This window comes from Tamandua tetradactyla, chromosome 18 (genome assembly GCF_023851605.1).
Source record: "Tamandua tetradactyla isolate mTamTet1 chromosome 18, mTamTet1.pri, whole genome shotgun sequence".
NCBI classification, from domain to species: domain Eukaryota; kingdom Metazoa; phylum Chordata; class Mammalia; order Pilosa; family Myrmecophagidae; genus Tamandua; species Tamandua tetradactyla.
In genome coordinates, this window is record NC_135344.1 from 66,226,168 (window position 1) to 66,245,580 (window position 19,413).

At 36.5% G+C, this 19,413-nt stretch overlaps 1 protein-coding gene across 6 annotated transcripts in view; it reads right to left on the bottom strand.

Annotated features, from left to right (window-relative positions):
- The window catches only part of LPIN2 (lipin 2), a 141,347-nt gene that overhangs the window by 19,817 nt on the left and 102,117 nt on the right, over positions 1-19,413 (bottom strand). For 5 of the 6 annotated variants that reach the window (XM_077135880.1, XM_077135883.1, XM_077135881.1 and 2 more), the window contains 5 exons: positions 13,765-13,860; positions 9,814-10,100; positions 2,393-2,500; positions 1,696-1,819; positions 433-778 (listed from right to left, as the gene is read on the bottom strand). In XM_077135880.1, the coding sequence (XP_076991995.1) occupies positions 433-778; positions 1,696-1,819; positions 2,393-2,500; positions 9,814-10,100; positions 13,765-13,860 (961 nt within the window). Of the gene's footprint in view, positions 1-432; positions 779-1,695; positions 1,820-2,392; positions 2,501-9,813; positions 10,101-13,764; positions 13,861-14,238; positions 14,393-19,413 lie in introns of all 6 variants that reach the window. The other variant, XM_077135884.1, reaches the window with a different exon arrangement.

The following is a 19,413-nucleotide window of genomic DNA, read 5'->3' on the forward strand; positions in this document are numbered from 1 at the left end:
AGAATTCAGACATAACAAAATCTTCACTTTGGCCTCAACTAGCCACATAATTCAGGTGGAAACATTTTTCTCTTATTCCAATTTTTTTTTCTGTTTAAACCATACAATCGTTTAGGCTTCCACTTCATTTCTGAGATACCTAGTCATTTCATTGGCTAGTGTGACTCCTTAACAGGCAAGAATCAACCTTTTATTTTCTCAGCATGGGCTCTTCAAGGTCTGAGGAGCAGAGCAGTGTGGAATGGCGAGTACTGCTCCCATGAGACTCGCAGTCTAATGGGGAAGATGGAGTAAACGGGTGTTCATAAGGATGTGATATGTTATGACTGGGGAATACAAGTGAAAGTAGCTATCATACATTACTCAGAAACGGGGGAAAAAATTACCATGGAAATTCAGGATACCTGGTGCCAAATTAAAGAACATGATTACCTTTCTTCTTTGATGGTGAGTCTACTTTAGGTGCTGGTTTTGATTCTGACGAAGCCTCCACTAATGATGGAATTGGAAGGGGATCTGCATCTAACATAGATGAAATCTGCAGAGTCTCAAGAGGAGGTTCGAGAAGTTCTGCAGCACAGGCTGCATCACTCATTGGCTTACGTGGAGCTCTGGGTTTGGGCTTCACTATGGTACAGACTGTATCTTCGATGGAAGTATTCTTTTCAGCTTCACTCATGAGGTTGTCTTCGCTGGGAATTACCCGAAAATGGGTACTTTCTGATGGTGTAATCATAGCTGTCCTGTGATGATGGTCAGGCCACTCTCTCTTGCTGACCTGTAAGTTGAATTACACTTTTTTTTAAAAGTAAAAGGATAATTTAAAAGGTATTTGCAGTAATCTACTTAATAAAGTAGATGTGGCTAAATATGTTCTTTTTATTATTTGAAACTTATACATTCAACCACCATATTTGTATGTGTGAAATATTTCATAATTAAAAGTGAGGAAAACTACATTTTGTTCAGAATCAAGATACTGATAAAATATCAGAGTCAGAGCTCGGTTATCATTATATTTATAACTGTTCTACTATGAAGAGTTAAACACTGGAGAAGATTATGAGAAATAATGTCTTTTTTTTTTTTTTTTTTTTTGCATGAGCAGGGACCAGGAATCATACCCGGGTTGCCTGCATGGCAGGTGAGAACTCTGCCACTGAGTCACTGTTGCCTGCCTGAAATTGTGACAATCTTTACACACTTTTAAAAACAGGTAAACTACAAATGGGAAACTAAAATTTAGCCCTGCTTGAACAAAGGTAACGCTCCACCTCAAGGCTCTGTTAAAACAGCATTAAAGTGGGAAGGCTTAAATTTAATCACATATATAAGCAAAATCATATATTTAAAAACTAAATAGATGGTCTAAATATTTTCTTCCTGGAGAATGTATCTCTTCCTTCTTTCATTATGAGACAGCAAAAATCTCTCATAATCAATTTCCTGTTTAAATTTCAAATAGAAATTTCAGCTTTCTTTAGGTATCTTTAAAAATTTCTATTAACAGTCAATGTTATCATATAGTAAAAGGAAACACACAAAATACTGCTGGATTCCTTGTGTGTAATGGTAAGCATAATGTTAACTTTGGATTTATATTCATGTTGGCTTAGTCAGAAACTGCCCCCTTATGGACGGTGGGACTATTCACAAGTTTTTAATTTGACACATTCTGCAGGCACACCCTGCTACCTTGGTGGACTCTGGGAACCCGCCCCACGTCCACTCCATGTGAGACTCGGATCTGAGCAGGCTCTCGGCAGGTTTCACCTCCAGCTCTGAATCACTCTTAGGACACACTGCCTGGGAATAGGTGCTGCAAAATTAAGGGCATGACCGATTAATAACAATATACAATTTGAATATATCAACTTCATCCTGTAGATATAAAGACCCAACTAAAGGGAACGTCAACTGTTTCTTTTGCTTGAGTTTTCTAAAAATAAAAACAATGCCAACTCATGTTTGATTTGCCAGTTCCTCTGTAAATACTTGATATGCTTATTTGTTTCTCACATGAAATCAAGGAAGAAGATAATATGGTAGGGAAGGAAATGTCTGAAAAGATGGGTTAAATTAATATAACTGATATGTGACAGAAACTGGAAAAAGTGTCACCGCATATTTTATTCACTATATTATCCACACTTACAGTCAATAGTTGACAATAAAAGATGGGAATTTAAGAACTGTTGGTGATCAAATTCTATGCTAATTACCAGAACTACACTGGCCAGTGTAAGTCATTCAAGTGAGATAAAATTTAGGAACAACTTATTATTGAGAGAAAGGTTCATATCCATACCAAAAGTAGACATTTAGAATATATTTTAATATACCCCTTCTTCCTTTTTCCTTTAAGAAACTGAGAAATTTCAAAACTACTTACTTGTCCAAAGGGGACCAATCTCCATCAGATAAGGGGTAGTGATCCCCAGAATGGAAGCTCAAAGGCTCCTTGGAGTCTTCTTCCCTTAATGAAGCATTTGAGGATCCTCTATGAAAGGAAAAACCAAAGGCAGGAAAAATGCCATTTATGTCAGTCTTAAAATATCCATCTCTCAAATCTACTGATATATCATATAAATGAGACAAATGAAGGCCTGATTAATAACTCACCCTCTTAAAAGGAAAACCTGATGCCACCTACCATCTGCTACTCTAATCACATTTAAACACAAAAGGAGGAAGGACAAAAAGCAAGACGTGGCTTAAAATTTGCATTTACATCCCTTGGGAAAAACTGATGTAAAGACTGGGAGAAGAAAACAAAGACAAAGTATATTTCAATCAATCCTTACAAATACGAGGTAGTAATATCTTATTTTAGATATGAGGAAATCAAGAATCAAAAGAAGGTAAATAAGTTACCCAAAATCAGAGAAGTTTAGTGAGTGGTTAAGTTCAGACCAAGACTGTGTGGACAGCCCTTGTCATTTCCACTCCACTCCCCTATATTACAGAAAATTTTTATCAGGACATCAGCTGAAGATCAGAGCTGTGACTCAAAATTTCAAAATCTCTCTAAATTCTTAAAAACCTGGGACTTTTCTTTTTTTTTGCCAAGGGATTATCTGAGAACTTTCTCTTTAACAAATTCTATGTGATGTAGAGATGTGAGGAATATAAAAACACGATAAATGCTTTAAAGTTCATATATAGACCTCAGAACAGTAGTAGGCTAAATAATAAGGTTTTAATTAATTTATCCTTTTTTAATTTGACCAACTCCTATACAACCTTGAAAATAACCCTCAGAAATCTGCAAGCCCCAGTTTTTCATCTTTAGTTGGAAATTTATCACTTATCCTGCCTATTTCAGAACTGATGTGAGATTTATGTGGACATATCATGTTGAGTGCTCTGAAATACAGAGAAAAATGCTGAAAAGTGCAAAAAAAAAAAAAGCACACAAGTTTAAGAGTTTTTTATAAAAAATCTGGTGCTCAATAGGACAGTTTTAACCATAAAATAGGAATATCACTATTATAATTAGCTGGGTTAAAAATCAATAGCAACCAGTTTATTAACTTTCAATATTATTATTTTTTCCTTTATATCATAACTGAACATAGTCTGCTTTATCCCTAGCTCTGACACATTGATTTCTCACCCAGCTGCATCTCTCAATTTGAAGTTTCTTAATCCTAATCAGTTTTGTCTCAGAGGGATTATCACTTTGACATACAACCTCACTCAAGGAGAGAAAAAAACACACATTTGAGGAAGGCAGGTATCTAGGTAAAAAAATACCCTATTTCCTAAGAAAGTAAAATCAAATGGTAAGGGAAAGGAAAGAAGGGGAAAACGAAATCCTTCTGAATAGTTCTTTACCCATCAAATTTGAAAGGACATACAGCTTGACCAATTTCTATACATATAGGTCAAAGTGGTTTGAAAGAACAAAGTAAAAGCAAAAGAAATGTTCATATTACAAATATTTGGGTTTTGGAACATATTTCACTACAGTATAAAAATTATGTCAAAAGTTATGTCAGCAAAGCAAACTGGATTTAGTAAAATACTGTAAGACAGAGATCAGGCAGCATTAGAAATTTACAGCCTTGGGAAGACACAGAATGGTCTGGGCATATCTGGATAAAAACAGAGTCCATTAGTCTAGGCCCATTAAAGTGATGGCAAAGGTTTCTGATGTTGAGGTTCTGTTCAATCCTGAGATTCCTATTAAACAGGACTTCTAAAATCCATTTCAGCACTTTTAAAAATGGCACATATGGCCTAGAAGAGGGGACCAACTAAACAGACCCTGAAAATGCAACTTTATTTAGTAGGGTCTTGGGGGTAGGAGTTACAGTTGCTGAAGTTCCTACTAAATGTTTATAGAGCTATTTAGCTTCCACAAATGCACCTCAACATTAGACATCTTCAAATTCTGCATGACTTTGTAAATTAGTATTTTTCCGATTCAAAAGAGGTTACAGATGCATGCAACTGTCAAAATTCATTAAACTACACAATTAAGATCCCTGAATATTACTGTATGCAAATTAACCTCCCTTTTTATCAAGTAGAGAAAAGCCAAGAGAAAACTAAAATAGCCTGAATTATTCATGTAGGATATTACATCCATAAATTATTCAAGTTACAGATATTAAATGACTTTTAATTTGCTTAACTGGGGGCATTTAAGAGATAGATGGGTTGTCAACTACCATAATCAAGTATCACCAACTCTGTTAACAATTTATTTATCCCCAATCTTAGAGGACAGAATATAAACTGATACATTTCAGTACAGCTGATGATCTCAGTTTGCATTTGGATACAGGACATTTCCCATAACCGATATTCCCTAACAAGACTGAAAGGAGCTCTGTGAAGTTCTGTTTACTCGTTCAGAAATAAAAGGGAGGAAAGGTAGGGAGAAGGCTGTAAGAGCCATGTCACTCTGAATCTCTTGCAAACCACAGAAGCCCATGGGGGTGGGGGGGTGGGGGGGGCACTGTCTATGAAAAGTCTCAGGTTTCTTAGACTTAGCTCCCAGACACTGCTTTTTCAACAAGTCTGCTCTGGTGGATTAAAGGTTGAGACTTTTCTGATGATGTGCTCTTGATTCTTCTCCATTTCTGCTATTGCTGGGTACTTTAAATATTTTCATCAATGGTGTGTTTTGTATATTTCCGCTAAAGGCTGTAACAGAGCACCATGCAATTTGAAAAGTCCTTTCCTTTCAAAAGGCTAATTATGCCTAGGTACAATGTTTTTAACACACACACACACACACACACACACACACACACACATCCATACATCCTTGAAGGGCAAACTTGGCTTCCATGCTATATTCAGATCAAAAGTCCAATTGTGCCGAGAGGACACCTGTTTTTAGAAAGCAGAGAGACTTGCTTGGTGCAGTTTCAACAAGTTTGTGGAGTTTAAAAAGCTTTCGAATTTCCATAAATGAGCTTCTTCTACTTATGCAACAACAACCTGATTTAAAGAGCCATTCCTTCATTGACTTACCTTTTTCAAGAAGCTTCAATTAATCTAAATTCTACTAATAAGATTTTTAAAAACTAAATAGTGTCATTAGTATCCCATTTAACTCATTTTAGGTATCTTCTCTAGAAAATGAATTTCTTTCCCAAGTGGTAGTGCTAGAGAGTAAGACATCTGAAAAGTGCAAATTCTCTGGTCCCACCTAACCCTTGGATCTTACAACTGCCAAAGCAACTCACTTCCTAGTCTTTTTCTCTCTTTAACATGCTGCTAATACTTCTGACCTTAAACATCTTTCCCCCTATTACATTTTAGAATCTAGATGTTAAACTGCAAGGGTAATTCAACGTAGGTAATTCAATACTCTTACTGTATAGATTAAGAAATGAAGGCCCTTCATGAGATTTTGTAGGTTTGTCCAGAGTGATGCCCCAATAAATCCCAGAGTGATCTGAACAGTGAATAAAGAAGTATTTGCAAAGTCCCCTTGGGGTAATGGGGAGAAAGGGAGATAAATTCACCCTCCCCATTTAGAGAATTCCTGATATTCTCGCAAGTAGTGGGGACAACCAAATCAAGCGAGCCCTCCATCTTGGGGTTTGTTCCTATGAAACTTATTCCCACAAAGGATAGGTTAAGCCTACTTAAAATTTTTAGGCCTAAGAGTCACCCCCAGAGGATCTCCTTTTGTGCCTCTCTCTCTCAGCCATGGCAAATGAACTCACTGCCCTCCCCCTCTCTACATGGGACATGACTCCCAGGGGTGTTAAAACTCCCTGGCAATGTGGGACAGAAATCCTAGAATGAGCTGGGACTCAATATCAAGGAATTGAGAAAACCTTCTTGACCAAAAGGGGGAAGAGAGAAATGAGACAAAATAAAGTGTTAGTGGCTGAGAGATTCCAAACAGAGTCGGAAGGTTATCCTTATACATTATATAAATATCCCCTTTTTAGTTTATGGTGTATTAGAGAGGCTAGAGGTACCTGAAACTGTAGAGCTGTGTTCCAGTAGCCATGTTTCTTTTTTTTTATTAACTAAAAAAAAATTAACTAACAAAACATTTAGAAATCATTCCATTCTACATATAAAATCAGTAATTCTTAATATCATCACATAGTTGCATATTCATCATTTCTTAGTACATTTGCATTGATTTAGAAAAAGAAATTAAACGATAAGAGAGAAAAAAAAAACTATACGTATCATACCCCTTACCCCTCGCCTTCACCTACCACTATTCCAAACTGAATTTATTTTAACATCTGTTTCCCCTGTTATTTATTTTTATTCCATATGTTCTACTCTTCTGTTGATATAGTAGCTAAAAGGAGTATCAGACATAAGGTTTTCACATTCACAGAGTCTCAATGTGAAAGCTATATCATTGCTCAATCATCATCAGGAAACATGGCTACTGGAACACAGCACTACATTTTCAGGCAATTCCCTCCAGCCTCTCCACTACATCTTGAACAACAAGGTGATATCTACTTAATGTGTAAGAATAACCTCCAGGATAACCTCTCGACTGTTTGGAATCTCTCAGCCATTGACACTTTGCCTCATTTTACTCTTCCCCCTTTTGGTCGAGAAGGTTCTCTCAGTCTCTTGATGTTAATTCTCAGCTCATTCTAGGGTTTTTCTCAGCCCTTTGATGCTGAGTCTCAGCTCATTCCAGGATCTTTGTCCCACGTTGGCAGGAAGGTCCACACCCCTGGGAGTCGTGTCCCACGCAGAGAGGGGGAGGGTGGTGAGACTGCTCATCATATTGGCTGGAGAGAGAGGCCACATCTGAGCAACAAAAGAGGCTCTCTTGGGGGTGACTCTTAGGCCTAAATTTTAAGTAGACTTGACCTATCTTTTGTGGGTTTAAGTAGCCATGTTTCTTGAAGATGACTATATAATAATAGCTTTTGCAGCGTAATTGTGTGATTGTGAAAACCTTGTGTCTGATGCTCCTTTTATCTACAGTATAGACCGATGAGCATAAAATATGGATAAGAAATAAATAATAGGGGGAACAAAGGTTAAAATAAATTTAGTTAGATTGAAATACTAGTGGTCAATGAAAGGGAGCAGTAAGAGGTATGACATATATGAGTTTTTTTTCCTTTCTCTTGCTGGATGGAGAGATGCAAATGGTCAAAAAAATGTTCATGGTGATGAATACACAACTATGTGATGATATTGTAAGCCACTGATTGTGACCATGTAAAGAATGTTTGTATGTTTGTTTACTGCTTATAATAAAAATATAAAAAATAAGAAATAAAAGAAATGAAGGCCCTTGATCAATCAAGAAGCTACTGTTCAATAATCAGAACTATAAAGGTCCCAGATATCTACCTTTTATATCACCTCTTCCAGTATATAACCTGGGCCCTCACAACTGTTTAAATTTTGTCTTTTTTTTGAAAAGTCTTAATTTCTGTCGGTTGCTACTTAAACAGATTCTGCCCTAAAGGAGATCTGGGGGTGGGGGGTGGGGGTGTGCAGTTCTTCCAAGTGGCAGCATCTATATTTCCTGGTGACCTAAAGAAAAAGCAAACCACCAAAGCTCCTGAAAATCATTACAGGTCCTAGTTGACGTGTGCTGACATGGTCTACTTACCACGCAAGCAAGGTCTGGTTCAGAAAGATAAGATACCAACCAAATTAGTGCACTAACCAACAGACCTGGTTGATGCAGCACTGTGCACAATCTGGAAAAGTACTTACAACATTCACACAGTTCCTTTAAAGTAAGTAATGAGTCTCATGCATTTATGAGGGGACTTTACAATGTTTTCATTTTCCAACTTAAAGCCACAGGTTGCTCAGGAGCTCTAAACTTTGCTCTATCACGTTAACAAAAGACGTATGTCAACAAAAAGTAATCTACTTTGGAGGTAAAAGTGTTACTATAGTGTACTTTTTGGTAGATCTTGAATTTTAGTCAGCAAAATATTTTCAGGAACTAAGGTACTTAAGGGAGCACTGCAATGCTGATTCAAATAAGATTTAGATGAGTGTGAATTGCAAATTTTTCTTAAAGGAACACTTATTTCTTGCCCAGGTATATATATTCTATAAGAAGAAAAAACTTGTAAATGAATTGTTTATAATGTTCTCAGCCTTGAAATCAAGCAATGGAGGATCTAAAAAATTCTCCCAGTTTATTCTCCTAAGGAAAGTTAGGATAAATAACTCTAAGGAGACTGAAAACAGGAAGAAAAACATCTCTTTTTAAGAAATGGCCATACTTTTTTTATTAGGTTAAAATCATTTGGTAATCAATGATATAAAAGTAACTCTATAATAAAAAGAACACTTGTAATTAAGCTCTTCCCAGGTAGTTATTTTCAGTGACAAAAAACTATTATTTAAATTTTGATTTACTCAAGATTTTTCAACTGCATCATGTAGTTTACACTGATCAGTACAGTCAAAAGCACTTTTATACTGTTGCCTCCATCTTTTGTTTGTTTAATTCCAACAGAGAAATTTTGCACTCTATTAGAACTAAAATTAAATTAGTATGGGAAGCATGAGAAGGGATACCCCCAATAAGACAGCTGATGAAAATTAAAAGATGGATAGAAAAATATTCAATATATTAAAAATTGCTACCAAATGTAATATTTCATTTTAGATTTATAATCAAGATTAAAAATTTTTAGAAACTGAGTTAATAGTTTTTTCAAAAAGGGATTAATATGCTATGTTATTCACTAATTTCTGCCCCCTGGTTTGACCACTTAAAACAAAAGCTTGGCAAATAAAAAATACTAGATCAAGGTAAAGTTTACACTTGGGATCTGTTACCAAGTATTATACATATATATATATATATATATATATATATATATATATATACACATGAGAGAGAGAGATGTATTATTATTTTCTCTCTTTTCTAGAACACTAATTTTCTCAGGAAGTAGAGCACAACTCTATTTTCAGCAGCTGCAGTGAAAACATACAGGTGGACCAGCAACTCAACTACTGCACTGATGTGGTGCTCACACGTGTCCCTGCTCACCATGAGCCAGCTGCAAATTCAGACTTACTGCATTGGCTTACTTGGCTTCTGGAAACTTGCAGGATGAAGAAAGATACATTGCTAGTCTGCTACAAATAGTATTTTAGTACCACAGAAGGATGTCTGATGGCAAATTTTTCAGAGTTGCAGAAAGGAGAAAAGAAAATGCCATACTAAACTACCAAATGGAGGAAGTAGGTCCAAATTTCACATTATATATCCATAAAAGAAAACAGCAGCTTCTTACTTCCCCTCAGTGTGCCAACAGCCCAAGTGGCCTGCCTGGCAAGTGCATAGAAAGACCCTTTCCAGACTGAGTTTTCTACCTTGCTCCCTTTTCATCATCAGAGCTTAAATCCACATCAAAGGCATCTTCTGCAGTAGGAGAAGTGGCTTGATCTTCCTTCTTACTGTCTTGTTTACATTTCTTTCTCCTTCGTTTTTTCTTTTTCACAGAACCCGGAGTGAAAACTGTCTCCGTTTCTAAGATGTGTGAGATGTCTGAACTCTGAGATGGCCCATTTCCACCTGATTTCAAAGGTATATCAATTTCCTTAAAAAACTGATCCTCAGTAGGAATTGGCGAGGTGGCAAGGTAAGCGGGAAGTTTTTCCTTAAAGAGAACATGGAGAAAGAAAAGGTGATCATGACAAACTGAAAAGCAAATCAAAACAGTAATTCATTCTCTGAATTTAAGATTTCACAGTGACAGAAAAATTATTCCCAAAGGATAAAGACACACTCAACTAAGCCATTCCACATTCACCTCCGAAAATACCTTTACTCTGTTACACACGGCTAATTGTTAGCTCATTTCAGTACATGTAATAGAATCAATTTGGAGGAACTGCTATGCTACGTCACCATGGAACACAACAGCTTTAGTTAAAGTGGAGCCAATTAAATTCTCTGTAAAGAGAAGTTCACATAGCAGCAGCATTCACACAAGACTTTACAAAGGACTCTGTCAAGAACTTACAAACAATAATTAGAACAGGATAAAGAATGCAGAAATTAAGAACACAGACTATATAAGACAAAGGACAGCAAAAAAAGTAGGTCAGGTGAGGAACTAAGTTAAAATTTAGAATGGATTATGCTTATGTTTTGCCAAAATTAACTGAAGGTGGAGGAAGGCAGTTCTATTAGCAATAATAGCCTGGAACAAGTGAAATTAGTGAATTTTTAAGCTATAAAATATTTAAAATATTTGTTGAGGAACTCTAAACTAACAAAGATGGCCCAGTATTTAGATGGCCCTAATTTAATACCAAATAAATGATTAAATCTAGGTGTTACATCTAAATTAAATTTAGTCATTTGATTCGTTCCTTTGTATCACAAGGGAAAATAGAAGGTTATTTACAGAGATATATATTAACCTGATACAATTTAGACTACTCAAGTTTCTTTTTGGCATGGGCAAGATCTGGAATTGAACCCAGGTCTCTGGCATGCCAGGCAAGAATTCTGCCACTGAGCCACCGTTGTATGCCCTCAAGTTTTTACATAACACTTCTGAAAATATGTGGGTTTCCATAATTGTATGTATGTGTTTTTCTGTTTTTTTTTTTAAAGACATGAGCTGGGAATTGAACCCGTCCACATGGCAGGCGAGAATTCTACCACTGAACTACCTTTGCATTTCCCCATACTTGTTTTTCATTAAGCTCTGGAACTTGGCTTTGGTAAACATGTTACCCTGCAGGTGAAATTTGTTTTGTGTGCACTAGCAATGCACATTTAGAGAGAAACTGTGATGATGAAGATACTGTTTTGCGTGTCCCTGAGCACCTGAATGAGGGTCTGAAGCTCCGACTTCTAGGGCCTTTCAAATCAATGGTCTTTGTTATAAACATAGTTTACTTGTACATCTTGGAAGCTGTTTTGTCTCTGGTGATGTTCCCTATTTCTAAGAATTTCTTCTGAATTAAAAGTTTATGGCTCAGCATGGACATATGTTTAAGTAAACTTCTACGATATCAAATATCATGTAAGATTTCTCTAGAATAATGGTAGTTAGAAATTGGAATCACATTCTATTGTCTATAATGTCATTAGAAACTCAAAGTTTGAATAACAGGAACTAAGCAAACTTAATGTCCTAAAAATGCCTCTGGTTACCTACAAATTTTTAAAAGCAAAATATTTAGCAACCTTCCTTTAAGAATCTATCCTATAGTGGGGGTGGGGGGGAGCACAAGAACATAGGAAATATCAAGAAATACGAATAAGGATGGTTATCATAGCATTGTCTGTAGGGGCCCAAAATGAAAATAACCCTAATGTCTATCTGTATGAGGACAGTTAAATACTGTCATATATCCATACTACGGAATATCGTGTAGCTATTAAAAGGATGGACTTAGATCTAGAACTATTCATCTGAAAGGGGTGCTGATGACATATGGTTAAAGGAGAAAAGTTTGAGGGAAAAAAAAGTCAATGAAAGGAAGCCAGATAGTTTCTTTTGGTAATTTTTATAGCTCTCTAAGTTCCTGGAGAATAGGGACTATGTTTTAGTCACAGCATGTGGTGTAGAGTAATTAACTCAAATGTTTGTTGGATGAATTAGCAAATGCTTTTATTTTAAAGAGAAGCACATTACACTAGAGGAAATCTGGTCAGTTTGGTAATTCATGGAAAAGGAAAAAAAAAAGAGGCTGGAAAGTTGACCCTTTCCCAGTTGATCTTGCTAAGCTACTTTAAAAAAAAAAAAAAAAAAAAAAAACTTTTCTTATTGTATAACATATATACAAAGCAAAGAAATAAAAAAGCAATAGCTTTCGAAACATTCTTCAACAAGTAGTTACAGAACAGATCCCAGAGTCTGTCATGGGCTACCATACAATCCTTTCATATTTTTCCTTCTAGCTGCTCCAGAATATAGGAGGCTAGAGGGACTAAGCCTACTTCTTAAAGGAATCATCAGCAGAGACCACTGAGAACTAGGATTCTGAGAAGCTGTGGGAATATGTACGTGTAAGCTCAAGGCCCAGCTTCATCTCCAATGTGGTGGAAAGGGGCTGCATGACAAGAGGCAGAGCCCTCTGCTCCAGTAGGCCCCCTGGACAGAGCCTGGGGTATCCACAGTGGAGTGCCTGACTAGCCATTGTATTGGAAGTAATTTACAAAAAGAACCCAGTCTTCTCACTGAACATATCTGCTGATAAATATAAATTTTCTGTCAGTATTATGGATTGTGCATGATTTTAAGAAACATCAAGAACGTTTCATCTTTGGGACAACTACCATTTATTATATTTCATTCTGCCCTTTGCTTTGATTACTGAGTGAAAATTTTGTTTAGGTCAAATACATGCAAACAAGTAGATAAGGTACGAGGACAATCACTGGTCTGATAAAGCGTCCCTCCATAAATTACACTTTTTCACTGCTGCCTTTCATACTGGTAACTAAGTTGCAGGCTTCCCTCTAAACTAAAAAATAATAAGCACAATTTCATTTTTACTATTATTTGTTTTTTGGTAAATTTTTTCTTTATGAATTTATAACATCAAACTGGCAATTCATGTTCAAAACCAAAAAAGATCACCCTGTTTCTTTAATAATTTGAAGCTTATTTCTGCCATCCAAAATTTTATTCTTTGTGGAAAAAGATGACACCACTTTCTAAGAATTAAAAACAACAACAACAAAAGATCTACATTAAATCAAGAACAGTTTACCACCATTCTAATGAGTACATACACAGGAGTTGGGTATGGAGATGAGACCCACCCAACTGTGGGTGGTAATGTCTGATTAGATGGTTTCCATGGAGATGTGTTCCCACTCATTCAAGGTGGGGTGGCTTACTGAAGGCCCTTTAAGAGGTATTAATTTAGAAAAAGCTTTAGAGTTCATGCATCCAGAGACCTCTGGAGACGAAGAGGGAAAACACCCCTGGTGGAGCTTCATGAAATAAGAAGCCGGGAGAGAAAGCTAGCAAACTTGGCCATGTGCCTTTCCAGCTGAGAGAGAAACCCAGAACTTCACTGGCCTTTACTGAGCAAAGGTAACCTCTTATGGGTGCCTTAATTTGGACATTTTTATAGACTTGCTTTAATGTGACATTTTCGCGGCCTCAAAACTATAAACTTGTAACTTAATAAATTCCCCTTTTTAAAAGCCATTCTGTTTCTGGTATATTGCATTTTGGGAGCTAGCAAACTAGAACACCAGCCATGAAAACTAATAGAACATTTCTGTTTGGGGTGATGACTTGCCAGTCAAACACAAAATATGTTAAATGGATATGACCCATCAGAACTTACATATTCCTCTTCAGTCTCCTCCACGAAGAAAGCTTCGCCATTGTCACCTAATTTCATGTGAAGATCGACTGCATCACCATTGATTTCTATGTCAATCTAATGGGAGAAACAGAGTATGATTTTGCATTAAAAGAGTCTTTCATTTGATCTAAAAAATAAGCTAAGCCTAACTTCTGGGTTCCTAAGCTAAATTCTATTTTTTTTTTAATTGTACTTATCAGTGTTTAATATTTGGAGGATAACTGTTAACAAAATTCCAAGTCAGTACTAATTTAGAAAGCCATTTTTATATTTTTATGTATACATGGCTTGAGTATGAAAACTAGAACTTTTTGTATCCCCCACATCTAGCACAATAAATACTCGATTTATATAAATAACAACAAAATGTGCCTTTGTTATCTAAAAGGTTTTTTGAACATCTGTTCCCCCATTATTATTTTTAATCCATATTTTTTACTCATCTGTCCATACCATAGATAAAAGGAGCATCAGACACAAGGTTTTCACAATCACAGTCACACTGCGAAAGCTATTATCATTATACAATCATCTTCAAGACTTAAGCCAATTCTGATTCAAAGTTCTTTAGAGCTACAGATACAGAGAGACACCACAAATCCCATACCTAAAAAAAAAAAACACATTTTGGGGAAAAAAGTAACGAGATTGAAATAAAATATATTTTAAAAGGTATTATTACAATATATAAACATTTTAAATTTAATCTTCCAGCTGTTGTAAAATGTGGGAAATGTTATCACCAAGAAACATCTGAACATGTTCACACATACTGAATTTCAGTTATCAGAGTGTATTAACTGTAAGTGCATAAAGTACAAATTTTACTGCTAGCTCTTTTGTCCACAAATCACTGTGTAAACAGAGTGCAAACCATGTCTCTTCTTCAAAGTCTGTCTGGGACTGGTCACTATGTACCTGTCATTCAATTCACACACAGCAGAGCATCTGGTTGTGCTGCCTCCTTGTTTCCCAGTGGTAAACCCATGAGACATTTTATAAAAATGGGTAATTGAAAAAGGAAATTGGCCAAGAAAGTCAAAGTGCAGTAAAGAAACTGGGAGTGACAGCGCTGGATGTAAAATTCAAGTCAAATGTAAACAGTTATAGAAGAAATAGCTGATGGTGGGAATGGTGAGTCTGCCACCATTCAGGAGACAAGATAGCTGGTCATGTGGATCCAGCAAGGGTGATGTTATCCAAGGAAAGTAGCTGTGACGAAAAGGACAAAGATGGCTCTGAAGAAGTGACTCAAGTAAAAAACTTCACATTAAAGCAACCCTCAGATATTTCACTACAAAGAAAGCTCTAAGGATGAAATAAAATGTTAGAAGTAGAGCCAAACTTAGAGGATGACAATTCACCAAAGCCCTAGACAGCATGTTCACTATTCAAGCACTGTTCAAACTACCCTTGATAAGTTGTTTTTTTTTCCTGGTCAGTAATTATTATTTTAAACTTTATTTTTGGAGCAGTTTTAGTTTACAGAAAAAGTGCACAGAAAGTAGAGAGTTTTCCCATATTCCCCCCAACCCTCCATATACACGGTTTCCTCTATTACAATCATCTTCCATTGGTATGGTACATTTGTTACAACTGATGAACCAACACTGATGCATTATTAACTATAGTCCATAGTTTACATTAGGGCTTACTTTTTATTGTAGAGTTCTATGGATTTTGACAAATGCCATATATCATGTATTCACCATTACAGTATCATACAGAATAGTTCCACTGCTCTAAAAATGTCTGGAGCTCTATCTATTTCACTCGTTCCTCCATCTCTCTCATACAACCGCAACCTGTAGCAACCATTGATCATTTTACTGTCTCTACAGTTTTGCCTTTTTCACAATGGAATCATACAGTATATAGTCTTTTCAGACTGGCTTCTCTCACTTAAGCAATATATATATGCCTCCTCCATGTTTTTTTCCTGGCCTGAATGCTCATTTTTTTAAATTTCTGAATAATATTTCACTGAATGGGGGTGCCACAGTTTATTTTTTCACCTATAGACTAGGCTTCCAATTTTGGGCAACTGTGAATAAAGCTGCTAGAAACATTTGCATGCAGGTTTTTGTGTAGACCTAAGTTTTCAAAACTGTTCTGGGGAAATACCTAGGAATGTGAGTGCTGGGTCATATGGAAAGCTTATGTTTAGCTTTGTTAAGACACTGCCCAAAGGGCTTCTAAAGTGGCTGTACCAGTGTGAATTTTCACCAGCAATGAATGGGAGTTCCTCTTGTTCTACATCCTCACCAGCATTTGGCAGTGTCACTGTTTCGTTTTTTTTTTTCCCAAATTTTGGCAATCCTAACAGGAATAATGGTTTCTCATCACTGTTTTAAGTAGCAATTCCCTTATGACATATGATGTTGAACATCTTTTCACACACTTATCTGCCATCTGTCTATCTTCTTGGACAAGCATCTGTTCAGTTCTTTTGCCCATTCTTAAATTGGGTTGGTTGTTTGCTTATTACTGAGCTTTAAGATTTCTTTGAATATTTTGGATACAAATCCTTATCTGGTATGTGCTTTACAAATATTTTCTCAGTCTCTGGCTTGTCTTTCATTCTGTTAACAAAGTCCTTCACAGGTAGAAGTTTCTAACTTTAATGAAGTCCAATGCATGAATTTTTTTCATGGTTGTGCTCTTGGAGTTGATTCTAAGAAGTTATAGACAACTGCAAGGTCACCTAGATTTTCTCTGATGCAATTTTCTAACCATTTTTTGTATTTTACATTTAGGTCCATGATTCATTTTGAGTTGATTTTTGTAAAAGATGTAAAGCCTGTGTCTAGATTCATTTTTTTGCATGTAGATGTCCAGTTATTACAAAACCACTCTTTGAAAAAGACTATTTATTCTCTATTGAAATGCTCTTACTACTCTGTCAAAGATCAGCTGATTGGGTTTATGTGACTATTTCTGGGTTCTTTATTCCATTTTATTAATCTATTTGTTTATTCTTTCATCAATACCATACTGTCTTAATCACTGTAGCTTGATAAGTCCTGAGGTACGGTAGTGACTAGTCTGTTTGTTTACAAAAAATAAGATTTTAAACATTTTTATGGTCCATACTACTGTGGCAAAGTGAGGACTGTCTGTATATAACATTAAGTACTATATCACAAAATATGCCATTGTTTATCTATAGATTGTACATACATACTTTAAAATACATTACAGTAATAAATGAACATTAACTTTTAAAACTCTTATGGATACATTTTTAAACTCCAGTTTTAAACTGTTGAGAAGATAATAAAGACGGAAAACAGAACAGTCTACAACCTAAATGTGTTGAACTCTGCATGAACCATGGGGGGAGTGGGGGGCGGGCGTAGCGGGGGACAAACTACAGTTTTGCCCACTGAGGACCAATTATCCCTTCACACCAGAGGCTAAGCTGTTCAGACCTGGTCATTGAAGGCAATTCAGTCTACCTGAGAACCAGGAAGGAATAAGTAACATCATATTCAGAAAAAAAAAAAAACTAGGTTGACATTTTCTTAAATGATTGTTTAAAAAAACTCCTATGTTAAAAAAATTTTTCTTTTATTCTTTTAAAGAAAAAGTTGCATAAATCAATTTCCATAGGACAAACATTAACCCAACTCATTTTCCAGTCAAACTTTTTAATGCTTTATAATATAGGGGCAGGCAACTTCTAACTCTTCTAAAATCAAGTACTACAATAAATATACTTTCAGATAAATTTTTTAAAAACCTTTTACAATAAACTGGTAGACGTTACCTTAAGCATTTAGAGTCACATAAGATTTCTCAAGCATGTGCAACAAACAATAGCAGCTTCTTCCACAATTACAGGAAGGAAGATTGTTTTCTCACTTAAAAAGTTATGTGAGGGCAGTGTGACAGTGGCTCAGAGGCAGAATTCTTGCCTGCCATACCAGAGACCCAGGATCGATTCCCAGTGCCTGGTCATGCAAAAAATAAAATATATATATATTAAAAAAAAAGGATATGTGAGAAATGAAAAAGAAAATATTTTTCCTTGGGCTATAAAACAAGGAGGTAGGGAAAAACTAAATTAGCCCCATAATCCCAAATTTTAGGCTTTACTAAATGACTTCAACTATAAATTGGAAAAATAAAATAATTAAAATAATTATTTTTGCTTGATTTCTTCTATCAACTCTTTTGTTTAGGTTATTAACAATTAATGAACATGAAATATTTAAATTTACCTTTAATTAAAAAGCACAACAGATTCATATTAACAGTATCCTTCAAAATTTTCATCTTTGGGGGGGTGTGGCCAAGATGGCAGCTTAGCAATGTGCGCGTTTTAGTTCGTCCTCCAGAACAAACTACTAAACAACCAGAAACAGTACAGAACAGCTCCTGAGCCATGTCAGTGACCGGACACACAGCGTACCCCAGTCTGGACCAGCTAGACTGGCTGTAAGCCCCCCCAGACCATGAGTTCTCCATGTTGCTGTGGCCAGCGCCTCTCCCCCACAGGCTACTTCCCAGAGGGGAAAGGAAAGAGAATTTAACAGCAGCAGGGGCTGAGTCCAAACACAAATGTGGCATTAATTAACAAATTCTGACTACTAAAAATAGGCCCCCAGCACAGGTGAACCTGGTCAAAGTGGAGGTCGCTCACTGGGCTAACAGAAAAAGAAAAAAAGAAAAGAGACAGAGGTTTTTGTGGCTGTGTTTCTACAAAGGCTTGACTGCCTCTGGATTCAGCAGCAGGACTTCTCAGGCTGCAACTGCCCCAGGCATAGGCAGAAACAAGCTCCTTTCAGGGCTTGTCTCGAGCTTGTGCCTTCTCCAGGGGCAGGGTGAAGCCCAACTCAGGTGGAATCCCTCCCTCAAGGAATTCAGACACCAGGGTTTGGTAATTTGAAGCCATTAAAACCAGCCTACAACCTCTCCTCTGTCTCTACCACAGCCGCAGCAGCGAGAGTCTGCTAAAGGTACCGCATCATCTTATGCTGGTGGGACCTGCAGGCAGACAAGCGCCACATACTGGGCAGGATAAGAAAAACAGATCCCAGAGGCGTCACAGGAAAGTCTTTTAATCTGCTGCCTCAGGGAAAACTGACGCAGGTGACTCTTTCCTCCTGACAAGAGGCCAGTTTAGTCTGGGAAAACCCAGCTGAGGTCTATAATACCTACGTAGACCCTCCTAAGGGTGGGGGCGGGGAAAGGCACCATAGAAGCAGGGCAAGAAACAAGAAAACAAAAACCGAAAAATTCTCCTCTGTTAAACAAAACATAAGCTTGAAGTGCAGAAAAAGTTGAAATGACTGTCAAAGAACAGACAGACAACAAATTCATCCAGCAAGAAAACCCTAGGTAAGAGAAGTGAAAGCAATTTCCAGAATAAACTAATTAAGGTAATTAAATGTCTAGACACTAGCAAAAAATAACAAATCACACCAAGAAAATTGAAGATATGGCCCAGTCAAAGGAACAAACCAACAGTTCAAATGAGATACAAGAGCTGAAAAAATTAATTCAGAATATACGAACAAACATGGAAAACCTCATCAAAAACCAAATCAATGAATTGAAGGAAGATATGAAGAAGGCAAGAAATGAACAAAAAGAAGAAACTGAAAGTCTGAAAAAAACAAATCA